Source organism: Protopterus annectens, chromosome 16.part0 (genome assembly GCF_019279795.1).
Source record: "Protopterus annectens isolate FY-2018-M chromosome 16.part0, PAN1.0, whole genome shotgun sequence".
Lineage (NCBI taxonomy): Eukaryota > Metazoa > Chordata > Ceratodontiformes > Protopteridae > Protopterus > Protopterus annectens.
Genome location: NC_056750.1, coordinates 767135811 through 767160850, shown reverse-complemented (window position 1 = coordinate 767160850; position 25040 = coordinate 767135811). Strand labels below are relative to the sequence as shown.

Genomic DNA, 25040 nt, shown 5'->3' with positions numbered 1-25040 from the left:
AAAAAAAAAAGTCTCTGAAGTGATACAAGTTTAGATACCTTTTGAACAGTGGTCCTGTTTTCCAGATGTTGGTGTTCCCGACACAGCCTTTTGGTGGGTCTGTGATGTTTTCTTTCTCGAGCAGTTCATGCACGGCATAAGCGACTACTGAGACTGAGTCCAAGATGTGAGCAGATTCATTCTTCCCGTTGATCAGCTGTAAACCGATTACACCTGCAGCAAGGCAAGAAGTAGAAATTATATCAGTTTAGAACGTTGGTGGTAGTGGATATAGCACATTATTCATTACTACGGAATGAAACGTAACCAGATATCCTCAAAGTTTCAGTTTAGCTCCCTTCACCCTTTGAATCAATACACACACACAAATCTCTCTAAGAAGCTGTATAGAGTAATGATACATAGGTGGCCATCAGATAACCTGCAGAGCTGGGAGATGAAGGGAGAGAGTGAGCCAGCTAATAGGTGAAGTGTAGTGGTGAGCTGTCTAATGCATTTATTTAACATTTGTTAATCGGGAAAGTCTGACTTGGAACGAGACAATTTTCAGTGGAGGCTGGGAGAGAAACACTCCAGATGCATGCCTTTGCAATGTGGGAGGAAACTGTAGCACCAGGAGTAAACCCACATGAATGCAGGGAGGGCATGCAGACTCTGCACAGAAGGCACTTAGTCGAGAAGTGAACCAGAGAACCTCTTGCTGTGAGGTGACCATGCTAACATCTGCACCACTGTGCCATTCATTTAGCATTACAAAAGGAACAAAGCAAGAATGCACACTTATGGGTGGTGCAGCAGTTAACATTGTCACTGGTTCGATTCTCAGCTGGGGTGCCTTCTATGCAGAGTCTGTATCCCCTCTCTGTATTCACATGGATTTCCTTCAAGTACTCCGATTTCCTCCCACATTTCAAAGACATGCATCTGGGGTATTTCTCCCTGGGCCTCCGCTGAAAATAGGCTCTGTCCTAGTCAGACTTTCCTAGTCAATAAATGTTAAATAAATACATAAAAATAAATAAACCAGTATTCTTTGCTTTATATTTATAGAGTCATTTGCCAGATGCATAAGACAGTCAAACATAACTGGATATAAATGGAGAAATACTAATAAGAAAATAGCCCTACTTGCAGATGACATAATATATGTTACCATTCTGGAACATGATACAAGCATTTATATTTAAGAAAAATAATTATTTGGCTAGTAGCACAATATAAAATAAATGTGGAAAAACACCAAGGCAGTAGTACTGAATTATGCAACAACATATGACTTTGTACAGAACTTCCCCCTTTTGTGGGATCTTGACAAGATGAAATACTTTGTAATTTTGTAGAATATTGATTCTGAGCAAGCAGCTAAAGAAATGCATGAAGAAATTACTCAGAAGATTATAAATAAAATAAAACTATGCAAATTATTTTGGAACAGTGGCAATAAGATACAAGTGCTTAAGATGTTTTTGGTCCTGCTGGTTCTTTATGTAGATCAGGCTTGTATGTAACAACTGCAAGATCAGATATGGAAGAATATGAAAAATGAAATTATGGAGTTTCTTTGAGATATCGCAAGGAGAAAAACTAATAGTGACAAAGGAAGAGGGTGGTTTGGGACTTCCAGAGATTTGGAGGCATACTGTAAGATCCCACAACTTAGATTAATATGTTCATGTCTAGATGAAAGCACATGATAGACATAGTGGCCAACAAGGTGACAGGCTCACACATGAGCATTTGAACAGATATAGGAAAGGAATATAAAGAACATTATATATAGCCTTATATTCATAAAATTATTAACCATATTTTTATGTTAAAGGAAGTCAGACCACAGAAAAGCTGAATAAAACCAATGTGTTATACCATATATAATAAGAAAGATGCAGAAGAAAATGTAATGAGTGTTTGGAAAAGAATGAAGAAACAAAATTTTGGGAGCAGATGGTAAAAGCAAATGAGGTAATAAAATAGGATGAAGATAGCCAAACATGGACAACTGAACTGAGTTTGGCTCACATATACAATTCTAACCTTGCAATTCAAGGAATATATGCAGAGGTTGGATAATCAGTTTGTTACAACAGAAATACTAGAGTTTATAACTGAGGCCAGAAGAGAAATCACAGTCTAGAAAGTAGTAATAGAGCATATAGGGAAATATATTTAAGAAATACAGTATAACAGTAAAAACAGCATGGAGTGAACAATTAAAAATATTATAGTTAATGGGGGACATGCCTTAATCCTAGATATGCAACTAAATCAAAATCATTTAAAATTTTTGCATGGAAATGTTAACAGAAATATTTATAGATATTTACAAGATTTGAAAAATTATTCTCGCACATATATTGCCAAACTGATTGTTCAAAAACAGGTTCTTGGGAGCATATATTTTGGGAATAAACAAAGTTTAAGTACTAATCTGGAATAAAATTTAACCTCTGTATAGAGCTGTATTGTTGAGCTGGTGCAAAATAGCATGACCAAAAACAGTGAAAGCACTGCTGTCTTTAATGTTGCTAGGGGCTAAGCAAGCCATAATTAAAAAATGGAAAACCAAAGACACACTACAAATGAGAGAGAGAGAGAAAATATTAAGCATGGAACTGAAAAGTATTATTGATCAGAAATAGAACACCATAGTAAAAATGGGTTGTATGGGATTCCGTAACGGAAATTTTTGTTTGAAGAGGATATTAACATGGAACAAAGCACCAAAGATTTTTATCTAGTTAATAAAGTAGGTAGCAATACATGGTGTGAAGTCAGTGGTCCAACTGTTAAGATTTGTTTTAGAGTGAAAATAAAACTGTATGGTCACTACTGGATTCCAGATCTCAAGTTACATTGTAGATATTTACCTTGTGCGTTTAACTGTTTTGTTTAAGGAGGAATGTTGAGTTAAAATTGAGAGCAAGACTAGATAGAACAATTGTCAGTGATGCATGGATTTACCTGTTTAACAATGACAAGCTATCAGACGTTAAATGCACCCACCCATTATCTGATAGCCTGGTTTATTAATATTCTGTCAGCATATACCTATACAATCCTAAAAGAGCGGCTGAATTAGGGAACATTTTAGAAAAGTTGATGCTGTATATGTGAACACTGTAAAAAGAAAAAATGTGATGATCAATAAAGATTAAAAAATAATGATCTGCAATGATCTCCTTAACAAAAAAAAAAAAAAAAAAAGTAGACCAAAAAGAAATTTCCCTTGCGATGTGCCTTGTTTAACACTATTGGTAATCACTGATGGGAAATTTAAAGCCCATATCAGTCCTGAGAAGACTGCTGCCTGTGCAGAACTGTTAACAGAAATTCTGTACAAGCATGTTAACAGCTGTATAGAGGCAGGTATAACTGCTGGAATAAGTACAGAACTAACTCAAAAAAAACAAGCCATCCTGGTGGGATCACAACATCAGTAGGCTGTATAACAGAAGGAAGAAAATCATGGCAAAAAGTAGGAGGTGTAGCACCCTGCAGGATACAAACACTTTCATCAAACTAAATAAAAAAACTCAGAGGACAAATAAAGTCTACCAAAGCCAAATTTGAGGTAAATTTGTCCTCTCAGAACAATGACAACCACAAGGCATTTTTTAAGCTGTCTGCAACCTCAAAGACCATACAGAGCTCATTCTTAATGCAGTCACCTATAATGAGCCAGATGATGCAGCAAACCCACTGGTAAATAAATTCACCTCTAACTTTAACACCCTGTCTTCTCCCTCAAACTCCTCTCAGGAAATACCATCAAATATAACTCCCCCTGCTATCACTAGGGAACAGACGCTCAATGCTCTCTCTAAGGCCAAGAACACTGCATTGATGGTCCAAGACAATATCTCAGGATTCCTTTTAACTAGCATGAAATATGACCTATCTGAACCTCTGGAATTGCTATTTAACTGTAGCCTCCAATCAAGCTTCATGCTTTACAAACGGAAAACAGCAATAGTCATTCCTCTACACAAAAAGTTATCCATCTACAGACTCTGGAAACTACAGACCTATAAGTCTCACTGGTCTAGTATGCAGAGCCTTGGAAATAATTATAATGGAAATGATCAGTAATGACACAGGAAACCTTCAGTTACAGGGCCCAATCCAGTTTGGTTTTGTCAAGGGCAGGTCATGCCTACTCAGTCTGGTGGACTTCTTTGAAAATGGTTCAGCCTGCTTACCTTGACCTAGCTAAGGCATATGTTTTATAAGGGTTTATACCTAAAATCTTAATTTTGTCACCCAGTACATAGCCAGGTAGCTCACAGACAGATCCCATGAAGTTAGAATTCAGCAATCCACTTGTGCAAAGAGGCCATTCACAAATTAAGCCTCTCTGGGATTGGTCCAGGAACCATTCCTTTTTTATCATTTACTTCTCTGAAGTCAAGGCCAATGTCAAGGGCCTCTGGCTGACCAGATTTGCAAATGATTACAAACTAGGGGCAGTCATAGAATACCCTACTGACACTAATGTTCTCCAGAAAGGGCTGACAAAGACAACTTGTGTCAGAGCCATGAAGTGAAACTAAATGCCAATAAATACATAATAGTATCTTTCAGGAAGTCATCCATACTGGTAGCTATCATATCACCAATGCACCCCCTAAGAGCTGACCCAGTAGTCAGCGACTTGGGGACATGCATAGATAGCAATCTAGCCTTGGACCATCATGTGTCTACAGTAGTGAGAAAATCATTCTGTGTTGTGTAACTTATAAACAAAGGTATGGCATCTAAGTCCAAGGTGCTCCTTGATGCATTATATTCAGCATTCATCAGACCAATCATGGAGCACAATACTCTATTTGGTAACCACCTAACCAGGCACATCCAACAACTGGAATGTCCACAGAGGTTCCTCAGTAAAGGAATACAGGGCATAAGTAACATGTATAGTGCAGACCACTTCAAAGCCCGATTACTGTATTCTATCTACTGCAAGCTGTTGGGAGATGCCTAGCGTACAAGGCATTGTTGGATCCCACCCTGATGGATGTCTTGCATATCCACAAAACAAACAGCACCAGAATTACCCATTGTAAAGAATTAAACCTTGCCTGTAATATAAACATGACCTGCTGGAGAGACAGGTATGTATCCCAGAGTCTAACCCTTCTCTGGAACAGGCTCCCCATCCATGTGAAGCAGAGTTCCTCCCTAAGCCAATTCAACTGTAACTTGGACAGTTGGATGGCGAACAGGAAATTCATCCTTGGTTTGGCACCTATGTCTGTAATGGACAAAGGCAGCCTGTAAATGTTTCATCTCCCAGGCACCTGCTTACACTAATCAGGGATACCAGAACTTGTCAGAGATATGAGATGCATGGCTCGTCTTAAGAAATCCCTAGGAGTCTTTAGCCTAGTACTCCTCTATGAAGACAACCACCCCCTAACTTGTCTTTTTTTAACCCATATTTCCTGCATTGTATAATGAAATTATTGACATGCAATGCTTTTAATGTGCCATTTATATCCTTATGGTAAATAGTGTCCTCTACGTTTGTCACATCATCGGTATGAGCAGTATGAGCTGTCATTCGTCATCCAGTGCTGCTGTTACTTTTTCTAAGAATGTTAAAAGGTTCAAAAAGGAAAGATGTCTATTAAACAAACCCATACTGTGACTGATCTAACAGAAGTAGGCCCCTGTGTGATTTTGGAAAAACTCCATTATAATTGTCTACATGATTTTACAATTGATCTGGTTAATAAGTGTAAAACCGTTGTCTAACATAACCACCTGCTTTGGGAAGTGGCAATACTACAATCTGTTGCTACAGGACAGACATGTTCACATACTAACATTTGGTTTAATATGACTGAAATTAGGTTGCTAGCCTTTTCTTCTTTCTCTGTAGGAATTACCAGGTTTTATACCATGGTCCCATGGAAGCTGAGTTTTTCATTTTACCGATGGCAGCAGTTATTTCTGAAGTTATACAAGGGATATCTCCTTGTTTCCATCTAGCACTCTTACATATTATTTGCTTGTTGAGTAGCCTGCACAAAGTTTTTTCTGCAAGTACATTTGCCATGGCCTGTGAGGATTGGGAAAATACCTTATAGTTTATTGATAGCATGTTATAATCACAAGTTTTGCTTTCAGTATTCTGTAATAATTAAAGAATACCTTATTGCTATCACATTTTTAAATTAAGAATTCAATCTGGACAATTTGGTAAGAAATGTAAATCATTTCTGTACTTTTTAAAATGGCTTTGGTAATATTTGAACCTAAATAATACTGTTCCTTTTCTATTCTTGTTTATTTTGTGATTCCACCATAATTTGCTCACATATTTGTACATAACTAGTACAGCTTTATTTATGCAAAAGTTTATAATATAAAACTAACGTAGTATCCCGAGCAGACTTACTTTAGCCAATAAGGATAGTATCCTACTCTGTTTTCATATATGTAGGTTCATAGGTAAGTATTAGGGCAGGCCACGGTGGTGCAGCGGTTAGCGTTGTTGCCTCACAGCAAGAGGTTCTCCCGTTTGATTCTTATCTGAAACGCCTTCTGTGTGGAGTCTGCATGTCCTCCCCATGGTCGAGTGATGTTAAACATGCAGGTAGGTGAGTGCATGAATGGGCGTGCCTTCTTTGAATGTTGGACTGACAACTCTGCACTGTAAAAATCCACTGCCAATCAAAAGCAGACGGGAGTTCCGCTGTGGCAACCCCTAACCGGGAAAAGCCGAAAGACTTTTTTATAGGTAAGCATTAGGGTAGCTGCCTTTGTGGGCTATTCTAAGCCTAGCCAGTTTCCCTTTTGGTACTTGAATTAACCTATCCCATTTGGCTATAGATTGAACTTGTCCATCCCATGGTTGATAATTACATATTACACCCCATGAGAATAACTGGGATCATACCATAGATAATTTTTAAGGGACCCATGCATGGATAAAGAGTTTAGGAGCTGCATCTGTCCATTAGTAGTACAGGGGGCAGTACTGAGGTAATTTTCTGTTTTCCATCCATAGATCTAAGTTATCCTTGAAGATGGACAGGGATAAACTTTGTTTATGTGGATGTGAAGTCTGTTCCACAGCAGCAATATCCTCTGTGAAATATATCTGTACCTCCAAACCAGTCTCTTGATGTTGAGGAAGAGGTTTAGATCCCTAGACCAGGTATTTCTGATGCCATTTGACTTCATATGTAGTAAATCCATCAGTAATGGGTCAGAGGATGCCTTTTATGCCAGACACAGGTCACTTCTTGGCAGTCTATAGAATACTGAATATAGTGACAGGGCTTTGAATCAGTCCATGTAGGACACGTTTACACCTTGTATCCTTTTAGTAAGGAATATCTGTGAGTGTTACAGTTCTTGCATGCGTCTGGACAGATACATGCCAAAGGCACATTACATTTAATAATGGGCCTAATGAAGGCTGAGTTAAGAGGGACAATAACATCCCTTTATCTAACACAATCCCTTTTTTATAAGCTGTGCAATAAAGGTCAAAGGTTAAGTCACTGCTCACGTAAGTTCCCAAATTCTGAACAACTGGGTCAGCTCTTAGAGGTGTATTGTCGATGTTGTAGTTACCTGAGGTAGATGAATTCCCATAGGATACGATAATGCATTTTTTGGTATTTAGTTTCAGACCATGATTTGACAGTAGTTATTTGTTTGACACAAACCTTCCAGCAGCATAGCTAAGCCATTTGCAGGTTCATTTATTGCATCATATTTTTCATTTGTAAAGTTTAGGATGGAGGATTTATTTATAAATGAATGTGATTTTACTCTTAGGTTAAAATGATAGTGCCATGTGTGTTAATAACAAAATGTAATTAGAGGTCAGAGAGCTATAAGATACAAGATCAGTCATTATGATTAAGATATTGCTATCCATAACTGGATTTACAAAGCTAATATTTGGGGACATTTATTTGATGTTCTATAATATAAATAAATCCCATTCATTAAATGGTCACACAGTTAGTATTTGGGCAGTTGCAATCTCTTATAAGGATTGTAATTTTCATTGGTTTTTATATCCTGGAATTTAGTCATATAATCCTCATGGTTTACAGGGAATACATATGGTAAATGGTTGATTTCTCTAATATTACATTTGATACCGCTGATGAAATAATTGCATCAGCAGTATATTAATAGCACATACTTTTGACTGTGGCTTTATCCATTAATTCATAATATATTACTGACAATTGTCTTGACTATTGGCCTTTTATCTGAGATTTAAGCATTCTGCTGTGACTTTCATGATGGCTTTGTATTTCAGTTCTGTAATATAAAGACCACTGAGGATGGTATGAATGTTGATACTTTACTGCAATGCTTTGTGTAGGTTCCTCTTTAAACTAATGGTCTGAAACAACTCTGCTGGAACAAACTGTGTATGCTGAAGCACATTTATGTGTGATCTGAAGGAAACATTCACAAAATATTCCTGCCTTGTTAGATCCCAGGGGGGTAGTATTGCCCTATCTTCCTTATTCTTCGGTGTGACAGAAGTGCACTCCAGTTATGTCTCCTTAATTAAGAGCCTACTGAAATTATTACTTTTTTACAAACCTTGCTAGCTTCCACTTCTTTTAAAATGTAAGCGCTGAAGTCCACTTACTGAGGAGGAACAGCATCTGATAAGCAAAATTGTAACCTCACTGATAGGGCGTATTAAATATATCAAAACCTTTTTATACACACTATGCTGTCATTTTAAGTTAAAGTTATGTGTACCATCAGGTGCATATCGTAGGGCATTGCCAGAGATCTCACGTTCCCCCACAAGCCACACGTAGCCACGTCCTGTCATATTTAACATTGCTGCTGCTCTGTAGACTGTGGCCGCATCATCCTCACTGTAAAGGAAAAAACACAGATATCAAAATACAGCTTAATAGTTTAAAATAATATAGGAGTTCAAAAACAGGATCTAATGATTTTTGAGCTATCATTTTAAATATTATAGTCAGTTCTTCTGAGTGTTAAATTACCACTGTGAAGTAATCATTGATGACTACATTTTTGGAGCCAAAGTAGCAAAGATTTGCATATGGCTACTCTTGAATTTAGACAAGATCATTAAAAGAAACCATATACACTTATTAAAGGTCTTCATGTATTTCCAAAGTACCAATATGCAAAGACAGTATTAAATAATAAATTATTTACAAAAGGAAATAAATTGAAGACCTGCACATTAAATTACTTGCAAGTGAGCAGTTTGATAAAAAGCCATGTGCTACTATTATATCTTGTAATACAACATATATGTTTATAACCCTAGATTACAAAAGGACAATATCTAATAGTGTCTGAATTAGGCAGCATTGTGAAAACATTGATAACAGTATACCCAGGTGCTGAGAAGTATCAATAAAGCATTGCAAAAGTACATTGACAACAAATACCGACTTGTTGATTTCATACTAATGCCATACTGATTTGACATTGTTCCATGGGTCTCATTGTTTGAAAGTAACAATGCCATTTTGTGAGTGTGCATCCTATTTTAACATAGATTAATATTAATTTAAACCCAATAATAAGGCATTGTAAATAAATTGAAACAAGCAGTGCAGCAACAGAGTTTACTAGAATGTCAGTGCTGAGTTATTTGTGATATTGACTCCAATACACAGGATACCAGTCGTATTTAGAAATGTAGTGCCGCGGTGGTACGGTGGTAGCATTACCACCTCACAGCAAGAGGTTCTCCCGTTCGATTCTCGGCTTGGCTTGGAGTGCCTTCTGTGTGGAGTCTGCATATCCTCCCCGTGGTTGGGTAGCGTTCGAAAGACATGTGTGCGTAAATGGGCGTGCCTTCGTTGAAGATTGGGCATTGAGCTGGCACCTCCATGTATCTTAAAAAAAATCTACTGCCAATCAGTGGACCAGAGTTCCGCTGTGGCGACCCCTTACTGGGAAAAAGACAAACGACAACAGCAGCAACTGATACATGTAACCCTGTACGAATTGCAACAGAAATCATTACTAGGCACACAGCGGCTGCTGCGAAGAGCACTTCTGGCTGACGTCAAATATTGAAACAATATTAATTTCATCAACTTTAATCATACTTTGACTTAGGAATGGGGTCCATTCCTATCTTGGTATTAGAAACCCAAAAGACTTGGAGAAATTAAAGGAGAGAGATACCAGTATGTAGTAGACCTATGGAGAGATACCAGTATGTAGACCTATGGAAGCCGGCTCTGCAGCTGCTACTTCTTTTTTTTTTTTCAAAACAGGTTTATTGTTTTAACATACAAGAGAAATATCATAACAATTTTATACATTATACAAGTAATTAAAAATAGATATGATTATAACATTCAACAAAACAACTAAAGTATTTACAAAGACATCCACTACAATCAGATCAATTAATTAAACTAAAATACCATGCTATTTAAATTAGGATTTTTTTTAACAAATTTTGTAAATTATCCCATACAATATAATAAGATGTTTTTCTAGTTGTTCTTGACCTAATTGTGTTTATTTCCATATGGCACACTATATTCATAACATTTTTAAATTCATTGAACGAAAGAGGTGTATCTGAAATCCAATTTCTGGTTATTATTTTCCTAGCCACTGCTAGAATAGACCATAACAAGGGAAGCTTAACCTTTTTAACACTTTGAGGTACAGGTGTGTTGAATAATATAAGAGATTTAGAAATAATGAAATTATCTGTAAAAAGAGCCTACAAAAATTCATTAATTGACTTCCAGTATTCTTTCAATTTTATGCAGTCATAAAACATATGAGCCCAGTCAGCATTAATTTCTGCATTACATCTCTTACATAGATTATCTTTATTATTTATTTTATTCATCATCAAAGGTGTATAAAAAGATCTATGTAAAAATTTCCATGTATAAAGTCTCCAGACAATGGAAGACGTAGTTCTATAGGCAGATTTCAATATATATTGTTTATCTTGTTGATTTGGTGGGTCCCCATTAATAGAAGTGAAATAATTCCAGAATGAATCTACACTGTAAAAAGTTTCTTGTCTGATAATTTTATGTATGTATGAAAATTTACCTTTATCAAAAACTTTATGTTGTAAATTTAATATCAAGTAATCAATCAGTGTTGGAATAGATTCTTTAACTGTTATAGACATTAGATCTATTTTATCAATGAGATGTTGTCTAAAGGTATGAACTTCTAACCAGCAAGTTTCTCTTAGATCAAATTCTTGTTTTAAGAAATCTAGATTTTTAACTTTATTATCAGATATCAACTGATACCAGTACTTTAGATCATTATCTATAGCTAAATGAGTTCCTTCAGAAGTAGATGACAAAAGCATACCCTGAGTATACATTATAGGGAATATAATAAAATTCCATTCCCTATACTTGGGGTGCATGAATACAAAGTTACAATAGCTAATAATAATATTTAATGGGTAACAAACCATATGTTTAGGTGTAATAGGTGAAGTACAAAATTCCTTTAGTAACCATAACATGGAGTTATTTACAATCATATTTTTATGTGTTAAGGAGATTTTCATGAAGTGCATACTAATTAGCTCCCAATAATCTTTCCATTTTGCGACATATGACTGATCTATTAATAAAGTAATAACTTTTACAATAGAAGAGATAGTATATAAATTAAAGTCTGGAAAAGAAATACCCCCTTGAGACCAGCTATTAGTATGTTTCTTTAATGCAATCCTAGGTCTATTAGGTGCCCATAGGAAATTTAACATTAGTGTATTCAGTTTCTTGATAATTATTTTTGTAGGTGGAAGTATTATTGATTGTATTAAGTATAAAATCTTGGGGAATTTTATCATTTTAATAATTGTAAGTCTCTCTCCATAGTAAAAAACATATTATTCCAGGTATTAAAAAGATTTTGTATATTAAGAAAACAGGTATTATAATTATTATATATAATAGATTTAATATCTTTAGATAGTATTATACCTAAATAAGTTATCTGACCTGAATTGGGTACATATTTAGTAAAATCACTAATGAGAATATTTTTTCGTGTATATATAGGTAGTATTTTAGTTTTTTCTTCATTGAATATTAAACCAGAAATACTTTTAAAAATCATCATTTTATCAAATAGAGACTGCATAGAAGAATTAGATCCTGCTGATGTAATTAGAACATCATCTGCAAAAAGTTGAATTTTGGATGTTGTATTTTCATCTATTTCAAAACCCTCTATGTCAGTACTGTTTCTGATCAAATTAGCCCAAGGCTCCATTACTAAAGTGAATAATAGTGGAGAAAGTGGACATCCTTGTTTTCTACCTTTAAAAATGGGTATTTTTTGTGAAACATATGTTCCTACCTTAATATAAGCCAATGTTCCTTTGTATAAATGCTCAATTAGATTTACAAATGCATCTGAGAAGTTTGTGCACTTCAGTAAGGTAAACAGATAGTCCCAACTTACTGAATCAAATGCTGAACTTGTATCAAGACTAATAAGTGTTAAATCTTTCTTTTTCCTATTTGCAAAATCAATTAATGTTAAAGTTCTTCTTATATTATCAAAAGTATTTCTATTTACAATGAAGCCTGTCTGATCTATATCTATAATGCCGGGGATGATTGTCTTCAATCTATCAGCAAAAATACTCATAAATATTTTATAATCAACATTAAGTAATGAGATGGGCCGATATGAAGTACATCTAGTTGGATCTTTATTAGGTTTTAAAATTGGTGAAATAAATGTATATTGCCAAGATGGGGGGGTTATTAACTCAGTTTGGGCCAAAATAAAAACCTTATGTATTAATGAATATGTACTTTTAGAAAGAATTTTATATATCTCTGGTATAATACCATCATTACCCGGTGCTTTGTTTGATTTAAGCTTATTTATTTGTGTAATAGCCTCTGTATATGAAATACTTTTGTCCAATAGTTTAATCTGTTGTTTATTAAGCTATTTATTCATGTTTGTGGTTATAAACTCCTTTATTTTATCTTTAGGTTCCATGTTAATGTTATTATGGTTAATTTTGTGAAAGTGATTTCTAAATTCATCTAGTATTTCTGGTATACTAGAAACATTCTTCTTTTTCCTTAGAGAAAAGATTTCTTTGATATGGTTTTGTTTATTCAACCTTTTTGTTTTATTTTTAAGTCTATGTAAGTATTTGGGGCTTATTGAATAAGACAAAAACTTGTATTCTCTAAAGTTATTTTAACTTTATGAGTTAAAATTTCTTTGTATTTCTTATTTAGTTTGTTTATTTCTTCAATAACTTTCTTGTCCATAATATTTTCTTTATTATTATGTTTATAAGAGTCTAATTTACTTTGAATATCTAACAATTCCTTATCCCAAGATTTCCTTTTATTATTATACCATCTGATACTTTGTCCATATAGATATGATTTTAAGGCATCCCAAACATAGACAATGGAGACTTCAGGAGTATTATTTATGTCTAAAAATGTTTTACTTCTGAAAGTATATATTCTTTATAGTCTTTTAGTTGAGTTAAGTATGCTGGTATCCTTTTGATCTGAACATTATGAGTATTTTTTATCATAAATTCAAAAACAATTGAATTATGATCAGATATAGGACATGAAATGATTTTGGAATTAATTAAATCTGTTACCATCTGGTTAGAAATAAAGACCCTATCTATTTTTGAATAAGTTTTGTATCGGTTAGAAAAAAGGTGTATGGTAATGATTTTGAATCTATCTGATTATTAATATCATTCAAATGATAAGAATTAGCAAAATCATTTAAATGTTTTGCATTAGATGTAATTCTTCTTTTTCCTATAGTGGTAGTATCACTTTCATGTAGTATACAATTAAAGTCACCAGCTAAAATAATATCTCCTATAGAGAATGATATGATCTTATCAAGATGATGTTTCACTGTATTAATACCAATTCCAGGTATCCAATATACATTAATTAAAGTGTAAGTCTTCCCATTAATTTGTATTGTAACCATACAAAACATTCCTTTGTCATCCTGATAAGACTTAATGGTTTTAGGAATGGGCATACTTTTATTCCATAAAATAGCCACTCCTCTTTTTTTCTGAGTGTGCTCTGAACTAACCAATACTGTATATTTGTTTGTGGCTAGTTTATCAATATCTTTTTTCAAGAGATGGGTTTCTTGCAGGAAGACTAAGTTGGCCTTATGTAAATTAATGTATCTTATTAGGCTTGCCCTTTGACACGGATTATTCAATCCATTAATATTTAAAGAAATTCCTTTTAAAGATGTCATTTGGCATTTTTAAAACTTAAGAATCTTATGATCAAAATAACAAGTAACAACATAAGTAATGTTACATCTCCTCCTTTAGGTGTACCTTTAAATATAGCTGTATTTATTGAATCTCTTATGGGATTTTGTATAGGATTCAATTTTGTTTGTAGTGACAATGAGTGTACAAAATATATTGTGGATGTCAAAACTATATACATATAACAATGAACAAGTGAAAATAATGTAAGGATTAAACCTTGCATCCAGCCTGGAGTTAAAAACTCCAACTTAGAGTAGTATTTACCACTCAAGTTAACCCCCTACCCTAAGCAGCAGTACCTCAGCTACCACCTTATCAATTTAATACTGGTTATATTTAACTTAAATTAACAGCTTTCAATTCAATTATCTAGCAAGACAAGACTACATATTTGATAAAACAGCATCATATAAACTAAAATAAACTTTTTTTTTTTAAACTATTCATACTATATACATCTATGTAATATAATACACTTGTATTCAAATAGCATTCAAATAATCTTGATATTAGGAACCAAGAGGAGAGAGAGAAATAAAAGACGTAAAAGAGGGAGAGAGAGTGAAAGAAAGAGAGAGAGAGAAAAAAAAAGGAAGGCATATTTACATATTAATTTATTCAAAGTATGTAAAAATAAGTTCTAACATTCATTTAAATCAAAAACTTTGGCTAATATGGTTCAGACATTACATATATTAAGATTCATCTATTTTCTGTGATGTAAATGCAGTCAACAGCTTCCAGAAAAAAACCTTGAATTGCTTGTATATGAGCATTTTACTCATACTCATTATTGTCAATAGAATAAAATATTATATTTATAGAAATTGGTTTAAATCATACTGCATAGTTATGCAAATTCTCAGAAACACTTGCATTATTGTAAAAAAAGCCATCTGTATTTTGTATGTCTATACTACTGCTTTAAAATATATCACATGACAATTTCTTCCAGAATAGAGATATAAAGTTACTTATGCTTGTCAATCAGATGAATTAAATGAGTTATAGTAATGTATATGTTTGGAACATAAGTTTTTAACACAGATTAGTATGCTGCAGTCAAGTAGATTTTCAAAAACACTTGAATAAATGTTTCATTTTCTATGCCTTCTAAAATAAGACATTTACTTACTACAAGAAACTGCATCATTTAAAATCATTATAACTGACATATTTTATGAATTATAACATAGATATTTTAGTAATTATATAAAATAACTCGCATTTAGATGTTAAAGAGTTCATTTTCCTTCACATAGTCACATTTGCATCAATTCTACTTCCTGGTAGAGTGTTCTTCCTGAACCTGTGATGTGTCAGTGTGATATCTGGGTCAAAGGTCAAACTGACTGCTTTCAGCTTCTCTGTGAGAATTCTGAGAGTTGAAGCTTTTGAAACAACTCGAGGACACTGTTCATGAGGTAGCCCACATCCCAGATTGTCTCCCTTAACATTTTGGCGGGAAACTTGTTAAAAACTAGTGACAAACATTCATTTAGCAGTGTAAATGCATCTAAACATGACAAAACCTTCGCGATGTATTTTACAGGTTATTACAGCCTCTATGTAAGTGAAATTAAGCCCAAAGTTATTAATAAGTAATAAAACTCAATATTTATGTCCCAACTCAATTTTTATGCAAATCTTATTATTTACTGTATCTATATGATCAAAAGCATTTCTATATATTAATATGAAAAAAATAAAGAGAAAGAATAAAGAAAAGAAAAAGAGAGTAGAAAATAAAAGAGTGTAAAGCAGAAATAAAAAAAAATGTAAGAGAAAGCTATAAGATGTATATACAATGGAATATTACTTACTGTTTATATTAATAGAGTTAAAAATAAAACATATTATTTACTATTATTTAGTTCTAATTATTATTAGTTAAAGCATGACAAATTATTTACAAACAAGCATAAGCAGTATAATCAAGAAAGTATAATTAGGAATAGCATTTGAAGAACATATAAACTTTTTAAAAGGAATAAATATGTTATTATTCTATTAATCATATTTTCATTACTCTTCTCTCCCTGCCCTCCCCCACCCTTTACCCACTACATAATCTAAATAGAATGTCATTGTTTAAACAAAGAAAAGGAGAAAAAAAAGAGAAAAAAATGTATCAAATTACTGACCTTACTTCTCTTTTTCAGAAAGAGAAACAAATTGAATAATAGCTTGTTATTAGTTCCTCAGACATTTTGACTGGTTATGAAACAAAACATTTCTTTGCACACAGAGAATAACTTTGATTAAATCTTTTTCAGAATATTTGTGGCTTTCTGGAAATGCAGGAACTATATTTAAAAAGATTAACAATGAAGTAAAATGATGAGAGAAAAAAAAGAAAAACAAACATAGAACAAATCATTTGTTTTTTAGTCTCTTCTTCTCTGAAGTCTTCCACGAAGTTTCAGTTGCCAGTCTCTTTAATGAAGGACTAGCCCATTCCATTTCCTCTATTTTATCCAAAATCTTATTTTTTTTGATAAACAGTAAAGCAGAGTCTAAGTCATAGAAACTTTTAGGACCATCAGGAAGGAAGATTTTTAGCTTGGCAGGAAACAGAAGGTATGTTTTAAACTGTGTTTTTTTAAGCTCCCTTATTAGTGGCAGAAAAACTTTTCTTTTAGCTATTACCAAGGAAGAATAGTCATTGTCAAAACGCACAGTTGTCTCATTAATCTTAACAGGAGCTTTAGCCCAAGCAGATTTAAGAACCATCTCTTTATCAAAAGATGATAGAAATCTAACTATAACTGATCTAGGATAGTTTTTGTTAGAGTTAGTATTAGCTATAGATCTATGTGCTCTTTCGATACCAAAAGAGAATGTTTCTGGTAAGTCTAAAGTTTTAGGGAGCCAGGTTGTTAAAAAAGAAGTAATATTGTTACCTTCAATATTTTCTGGCAGTCCAAAAATCCTAATGTTATTGCGCCTAGATCTATTTTCCAGGTCATCCAGCTTTGTTTGTAAATGTGTATTTTGTTTCAGCAGAAACTCAATGTTGATTTCCTCTTCTTGGATTCTATTTTCCATGTCATTCACAGCTTCTTCTATGCCTGTCATCTGGATCTTCTGTTGTTGCAGGTCTATATGTAACAAGTCTATTTGTTTTGTAGTTTTTTCTATGAAGGTATCTATTTTAGTATCCATTTTATCCATCTTAGCAGTAAGTTGCTGGATTATAGTTATCAGAGACTGAAGTTCTTTCTTGATGCTGGAGTCTTGAGAATTTGTGTTACTGGAACTCATTTCAGACTGATAAACTGACAGGAAAATTTCCAAAGTGATTTCTGACAAGAATATTGTTAAAATGTCCTTTCTTTTTTAGATATAGTTCAAGAAGTATATAAAACAAACATATTTAGAAAGAAAATTACTTCAAAAATTAATTTTTTAAGTAATTAATTCCTGTCAGTGTAATGAAATTGGTGGAGCTGAAGAAATCTGCTGCTATCCTGTGTTCATCCTTGGCCACGCCCCCTGCAGCTGCTAGTTCTGAGTGTAAAAAACTAGAATATGTGATATGCTATGAAAACTGGGTTTAGAAGACGGCCAGTGATGTTTAATTCTGGTAAGATAGAAAAACTGCTAGGAAGGTTTCAGATGATTACCTTGATTCACTAGGCCAAATTAATTTATTTTTATTATGTTAATGTAGTTTTTTTTTTTTATTATTTAAATGGAAGCCCAGTATGAGAACTGTTCAGCATGATTTCTGACACCTGTGCAACATTGTAGACAGTATGCTGGGCTGCCCTTGAGCACAAGCATCTATGTCCAGATAACTCCCCCCCCCCCCCATACAGGTGTCATTCTAGTGGAACTATAAGGGTGATTTCTCACTGCCAGGTAACAAATGAGTCTTTGTACAATTAGGATGGCTTGATGGTCAGCAGGTGGATTGGAAAAAAAGACTACAAAAAGGTTTTGGGATAAGAGGGGGCAGACTTTTTCCTTGCTCATAAAGTGGAAATTAAAATGTTACTTCACAGGCAGTTGACTTCGTGAGATTGTTTCAGATATTTGCCAACTCATTTTTGTGGCAGTATACAGTATTAATCGCACCAAAAATTAGCAAGTGTAATACCCAACAGGATACAAGCACCAAACTAAACAAACAACTGACAGGACAAGTAGATGGAAATCCATTAATTACGGAAGAAGTAAATAGTGACTTGGGGACCCAAGTAGATAGTAATCTCTCCTTTGGCAATCACATCGCCAAATTGTTTAGAAATACCTTCTATATAGCCCACCTTATCACGAAAGGTTTCACATCTAGATCAAGAGAGGTCATTGTGCCCCTCTACTCATCAGGCCCATAATTGAATACAATGCCCCATTTGGGATGTACCTTACCCGACACCTGCAGCAACTGGAAAGACCCCAAAAGTACCTCACCAAGAAGATCAAGGGACTCGAACAGATGCCCTGTGCAGTTCGGCTAAAGAAACTCCAGCTCTACTCAATTGCTTGCTGCCTACTCAGAGGCAATCTGTGCCTGACGTATAAAGCCATGTCCATCCCAGAATTAATGGACATGCTCCACCTCAAGAAATCCAAATCCTTTAGAGCTACACGCTCCAGGGACTTAAACCTCAGCACAGAAATAAATAGGACATGCTGGAGGGACAGATTCATATTCCAGAGGCTCCCCTCACTCTGGAACAAAATCCCAGTCCTAGTTAGGCAGAGCCTCTCACTGACCCTCTTCAAGAGAAATCTTGACGAGTGGATGGGAGATCATAGGTTTACCCCAGGGATCTCTTCTGTGTCCCTGCTAGACAGAAGCACAGTAAACTAACCTTAAAAGGGCTATCTTTTGTGACCTACTATTCAAAGGCACAGTCTACTAATCTAAAAGGGTGGCAAAAGCCAAACACACTCTGGCTAGGCTTATAAATGCCCTAGGGCAGATAGCCTAGTATGAAGCTATGAGCCTAAAGGTGTCTTGGGAGCTTGGCAGTCTCTACATCTGTCCTGAGGGGGGCTGTTATATGCTCTGCCCCTTCCACACCCATTAATCTTGTTTAAGGTGCACTCTCCTCATTGAAGCAGCTCTCCTTTAAGGGAGTACCATTGACACCCCTCCAGTCTGGAGGGAAACACACATCCTTCTCTGCAGTTCCATTAGTCACCACAGGTCCATCCCCCTGCCACTCTTATTACTCACCTGAGCCACTAATCAAACCCCGGTCGATTGATGCATGGTCAGGACTTTATCCCTCTATGCCACTGGAGTGCCTTTTTTTTTTTATTACAGTTCCTGAGGATTAGTCAATATAGTTACTCTTAATCTGCATACAAACTCTGTCCATCTTCTACCATTTTCTCCTCAATCTGTACAATATAACAAAAATACCTGACCATGTAGGCATTACTGTGGAGTGATGGTCTATTCAGGGAATTGTAAGGTTCAGAACTACAAGCTTTTTTGCTCATGGAACATCTGTTATTTCTATTACTTCTCAATAGTGGTCACTGCCAGAAAGAATACTGACTTAGAAAATCATTTTCAAACAATCCTGTTTAGATAGTTTTGGCAACACACATTTCTCTACCTCACTAAAGTCTTCAGTATACAAAAATGGCCGGATTTAGCTAGAGCTACGTAGAGGCTTACCTACCATCTTATCGCTGTTTTGTGTTGCAGAAGAGAGGTAATGGTGGCAGGTTTCACATGGAAATGTTCATGATGTATAACAGTCAGACATTTTCACGTGCCTACAGATATATATTTCAGCAGTGCGCCTTTTGCAGCTTGTCTATCAAGTTATTAGTCTAACCTGATTGAGTTTTATGATTGGGTTAGTGGTTGACTTAAAAAGGGAATGTCAATAGACAGTCTGCCTGGACTACATCAAGGTCTTTGACTCCTTCCCACATAGGGAGCAGATAGGGAAAAGTGAAGGGGTTGAAGTTAAAACAGTACATAGGAAATGGTTAGCTACATGGCTGAATGGCAGAATACAATGGGTTGCGGTGAGGTGAGCAGTGCTGGGAATTAGGGAGGTGACTAGAGGAGAACCACGGGGTTCTGACCTTCATCCAATACAAAGAGTATACCCGAGACATATGTGAAGGAATTGAGAACAGGATTTTATAATGCTGTGCTTCTAACATCCAAGTGCAGTGTACAATGTCACATTATAGTGATGAATACAGAGTAACCCTAAAATTGCACAGTATTATATCAGTGAATATATACTAACCATTTAATTACACTATCTTAGAGTATTCCACCCCTTTTCAAAGTTCAAGTGATCTTGGAGTTAGTAAATATAAGTAGGATGATTTTAGGGAGCAACCCCAAAATACAAAAGGTGTGAACACTTAAAAGCTATGCATGTGAATTTTGTACTTTTTTTTTTAAATCCGTGTTTGTTTATAAACCAATGGGATTCATTATTATCAGGTCTCACACATCAAGTAGGGAGCCTCATAAAATATTTTAATCTTATGAAAGTAAACTTTTGCAGTTTAATTTTTGAAGGGGAGAGACTGAAGATAACTGGGGCTTGCACTTCTGATAGAGAACCTCACATAACATTATAAATTTATGACAGCAGGATTCAGAATTTGATTTTTTTAAATAGTGGTTTAATTTTCAGTGTTTGTGTCTTATAGTATGCAACTTCATGCATCTGATAAGAAGCCTCACAAAACATTTTAAATGTGTAAAAGCCATTTCAAAATGTGCCTGTTGACAGAATTCTGTGTCATGCAAGGATATGTAGTCTGTTAAAGGAAAGGTATATTTTGATGCCTTGAATAATTTACATGGCCTCTGTTTATAGCTACCCCCTAGAATTGATCCTACGTTGCTAGATTTATTTCATATGTTCACTTCTGCTAGTCAAAAAAAAAGTTCATGTCAGCCTGCCTGTGCATGAGAAATCCAAGGTAATATGTTACACTTTGTCCAACTGGTGCACAGATCATTGTGTACCATATGACAACTCCATTTTGTTCATCTGTGATTGTATTAACACAGCTAGGAGAATTTAAAAACATGCAGGACTTTGATACAACTAATAAGTAAGAAGTGCATGCTTTTTTCTTTTAACATTTTATGAAGTGCATGTTTTATGAAGAATACTATGATTTTGTAAAGGTTCAATTACATTGTGAGGCTGCCTTTAGCATTTTATTCCAGATTTATTTTACTAGCACTTCTTCTTTCGGCTTTTCCCAGTTAGGGTCGCCACATTGGATCACCTGTCCGCTCATGATTGGCAGTGGAGTTTTACGGTGTTGACTTGCCAGTCTGGCTCCCAACCTTCCCCAGAAGGCACACACTCACTCCTAGGACCAATTTGCAGTGTCCAATCCACCTACAGCATGTCTTTGGAATGTGGGAGGAAACTGGAGCTCCCAGAGGAAACCCACGTAAGCACAGGGAGGACATGCAGACTCTGCACAGAAGGCATCCCAGCCGAGGATCAAACCCGGAGAACCTCTTGCTGTGAGGCGGCAATGCTAACCGGTGCACCACCATTTATTTTACTAGCACTAAACAGAGAAATTCAGACAACAGTGCACACCTTCCTTTAAAAGATGATGGACAGCCATATGATAAAAATGTTTGATTTTCCTGAAGGAAAATAAGAAACAGGAAACACTGCACCAACTGTCTGATTATGGACTAGTTAAGTGACAGAAACTTTTCACTGTGAAATCTTTCCAATTAGTGGTTTAAAAAAAATCAGAAATGCATTTTGTATGGGAAGCATCACAGGTCATAACCATTTATTTATTAGTATTCATTTGTTTAGCAGCTACGTCATATAACTCCATGTATTTGAACTTTAAGTTAAATAGATGAAACAAACATATGGACTAAAATGATATTGCAACATCTTAGAGATGGCTAGACATATAGTTTTTAGACTTCACACGATGAAGCTGATATTCTGGAAATGCTGTGTACATACAGAAATATATAACTCTATAAAACCTTTATATTTTGAAATCTGGAGCATTTCAGCTTATTTGCATAATTGCATCAGTTGTAATGTTTGTGTAGGATTTTTCATTGCTTTGTGCCTTAGGTCTCTATAAGCAATTAAATGCTTTGATCATATGAGTGTATTTTCATTATGAAACCATTATTAGGTGCATTTTAAACTCTTTCTGATGCCTAGAAGGCTTAATAGCTGAGTTACCAGGGATATTTTCTTTAATAATAAAAGTTATGTTTTAATTCAGCAAATTGTGATTAGTGTTTTATAAAGTACATTTCATCAGTGACAGCTATAATAAGTTTCTGTTTCACTATAATAGAAAAATTCTATTCTCACCACTAAAAGAAAATAATTCTGGATAATGAAAGTACTGTCTAGACATTACTGCACTACCAGAGAAAGAAAACTACTTTGCTGACCTAATTGTTTATCTATTGTTAGCAAGTCCAAAAAGAACTAATTTTACTAGATGTTTTCATCCATTATTAGTGAACGTATCTAACTTCTATATCTCTTAGTAAAAAAATAAATAAATATTTATACCTCAGACACAGAAAAAGAGCATACTGGTTAGAGTACAGGAGAGACAGAGTTGGTTAGCCATTTCTAGGCAGGCTCAAGTATGGGTAACAAAAGCTCTGACATTTATTTTAAGTTGTAGTCTATAGTCTCTGGTCTTAACACCAAGATTAATCCAGTAGACGATAACTATCCATTGATGACAAGTTATAATATCTAGTTAGTACCAAACAACAATCCCGAAAGTAAACTTTTTGCAGCTGCTAGTGTTACTGTTTCAAAAGCTCAAAAGGCAAACTATATACACTTGTTCTCTTCTAGGTAAGTTGTTGAAGATCAAAGCTATAAGTAGCTGAGAGATCTGCTCTAACTTAAACTCATGTATTAGTTAATGGAATAGCATTTTTAAAATAACCCAACACCAGTTCCAAGACTTTCATTCAGTCCAGACAAGAAATCCTGTTTTCAGTATTGGTCTTCATGGCATTATAATTGCACAGTACATATACCCAGCTGTATGGGGAGGGTTGCGTCAGGAAGGGCATCCGGCATAAAACTTCACCAAAACTTTTCATGCAGTCACCAGTTACTATTTACATACCGGATCGGTCGAGGCTCAGGTTAACAACGACCGCCACTAGTACTGTTAGCCAACAGGGTTCTGGCGGAAATTGGGCTACTGTTGGCCGAAGGAGGAGAAGAGGCGGAAGGCATGGCCGAAGGCAGGAAGAGAGGAGAAAGGCTAGGACTGTGGTAGTGAGAGTCGGAACCTTGAATGTTGGTAGTATGACTGGTATAGGGAGAGAGCTAGCTGATATGATGGACAGAAGGATGGTTGGTATATTGTGTGTGCAAGAGACTAGATGGAAGGGAAGTAAGGCTAGGTGTATCGGCGGTGGGTTCAAATTGTTTTATCATGGTGTGGATGGGAGGAGAAATGGTGTAGGAGTTATTCTGAAGGAACAATATGCGAAAAGTGTTTTGGAGGTGAAAAGAGTGTCGGATAGAGTGATGTTTATGAAGCTGGAAATTGATGGTGTAATGATGAATGTTGTTAGTGCATATGCTCCACAAGTTGGGTGTGCAGTGGATGAGAAAGAAAAATTTTGGAGTGAATTGGATGAAGTGGTGATTACTGTACCCAAGGGTGAGAGAGTAGTGATTGGAGCAGATTTCAATGGGCATGTTGATGAAGGGAACAGAGGGGATGAGGAAGTGATGGGTAGGTATGGTGTTAAACAAAGGAATACAGAAGGTCAGATGGTAGTGGATTTTGCAAAAAGGATGGACATGGCTGTGGTGAATACGTATTTTAACAAGAGGGAGGAGCATAGGGTGACATACAAGAGTGGAGAAAGATGCACACTGGATTATATCTTAAGTAGCAGGGCCAGTTTGAAGGAGATTGGAGACTGTAAAGTGGTGACCGGAGAAAGTGTAGTTAGGCAGCATAGGATGGTGGTTTGTAGGATGACGTTGGTGATCAAGAAGAGGAGGAGGAGTGTGAGGGCAGCACCAAGGATCAAATGGTGGAAATTGAAAAAGGGTAATTGTGAGGTGGAGTTCAGGGATGAGTTAAGGCAGGCACTGGGTGGCAGTGAAGGGTTACCAAATAGCTGGGTAACTACAGCAGAGCTAGTAAGGGAGACGGCTAGAAAGGTGCTTGGTATCACATCTGGACAGAGGCAGGACGACAAGGAGACATGGTGGTGGAATGAGGAAGTACAGGAGAGTATACAGAGAAAGAGGTTGGCAAAGAAGAAGTGGGATTGTCAGAGAGATGAAGAAAGTAGACGGGAGTATAAGGAGATGAGGTGCATGGCAAAGAGAGAGGTGGCGAAGGCTAAGGATAAGGCATATGAAGAGTTGTATGAAAGGTTGGACCCTAAGGAGGGAGAAAAGGACCTGTACCGATTGACTAGACACAGGGACCGAGCTACGAAAGATGTGCAGCAGGTAAAGGTGATGAAGGATAATGAGGGAAACATACTCACAAGCAAGGAGAGTATGTTGAGGAGATGGAAAGAGTACTATGAGGGGTTGATGAATGAAGAGAATGAGAGGGAGAGAAGGTTGGATGATGTAGGGATAGTGAATCATGAAGTGCAATGGATTAGCAAGGAGGAAGTAAGGATAGCTATGAAGAGAATGAAGAATGGAAAGGCTGTTGGCCCAGATGACATACCTGTGGAAGCATGGAGGTGTTTAGGTGAAATGGCAGTGGAGTTTTTAACCAGATTGTTTAATGAAATCTT

General features: G+C 35.6%; 1 protein-coding gene across 1 annotated transcript in view; it reads right to left on the bottom strand.

Moving 5' to 3' along the window:
- The window catches only part of LOC122790836 (glutamate receptor ionotropic, NMDA 1-like), a 1095578-nt gene that overhangs the window by 208482 nt on the left and 862056 nt on the right, over positions 1-25040 (bottom strand). Inside the window, exons 5-6 of the mRNA XM_044058475.1 lie at positions 8746-8867; positions 39-213 (exon numbers count right to left, since the gene is read on the bottom strand). Of these exons, the coding sequence (XP_043914410.1) occupies positions 39-213; positions 8746-8867 (297 nt within the window). The remainder of the gene's footprint in view (positions 1-38; positions 214-8745; positions 8868-25040) is intronic.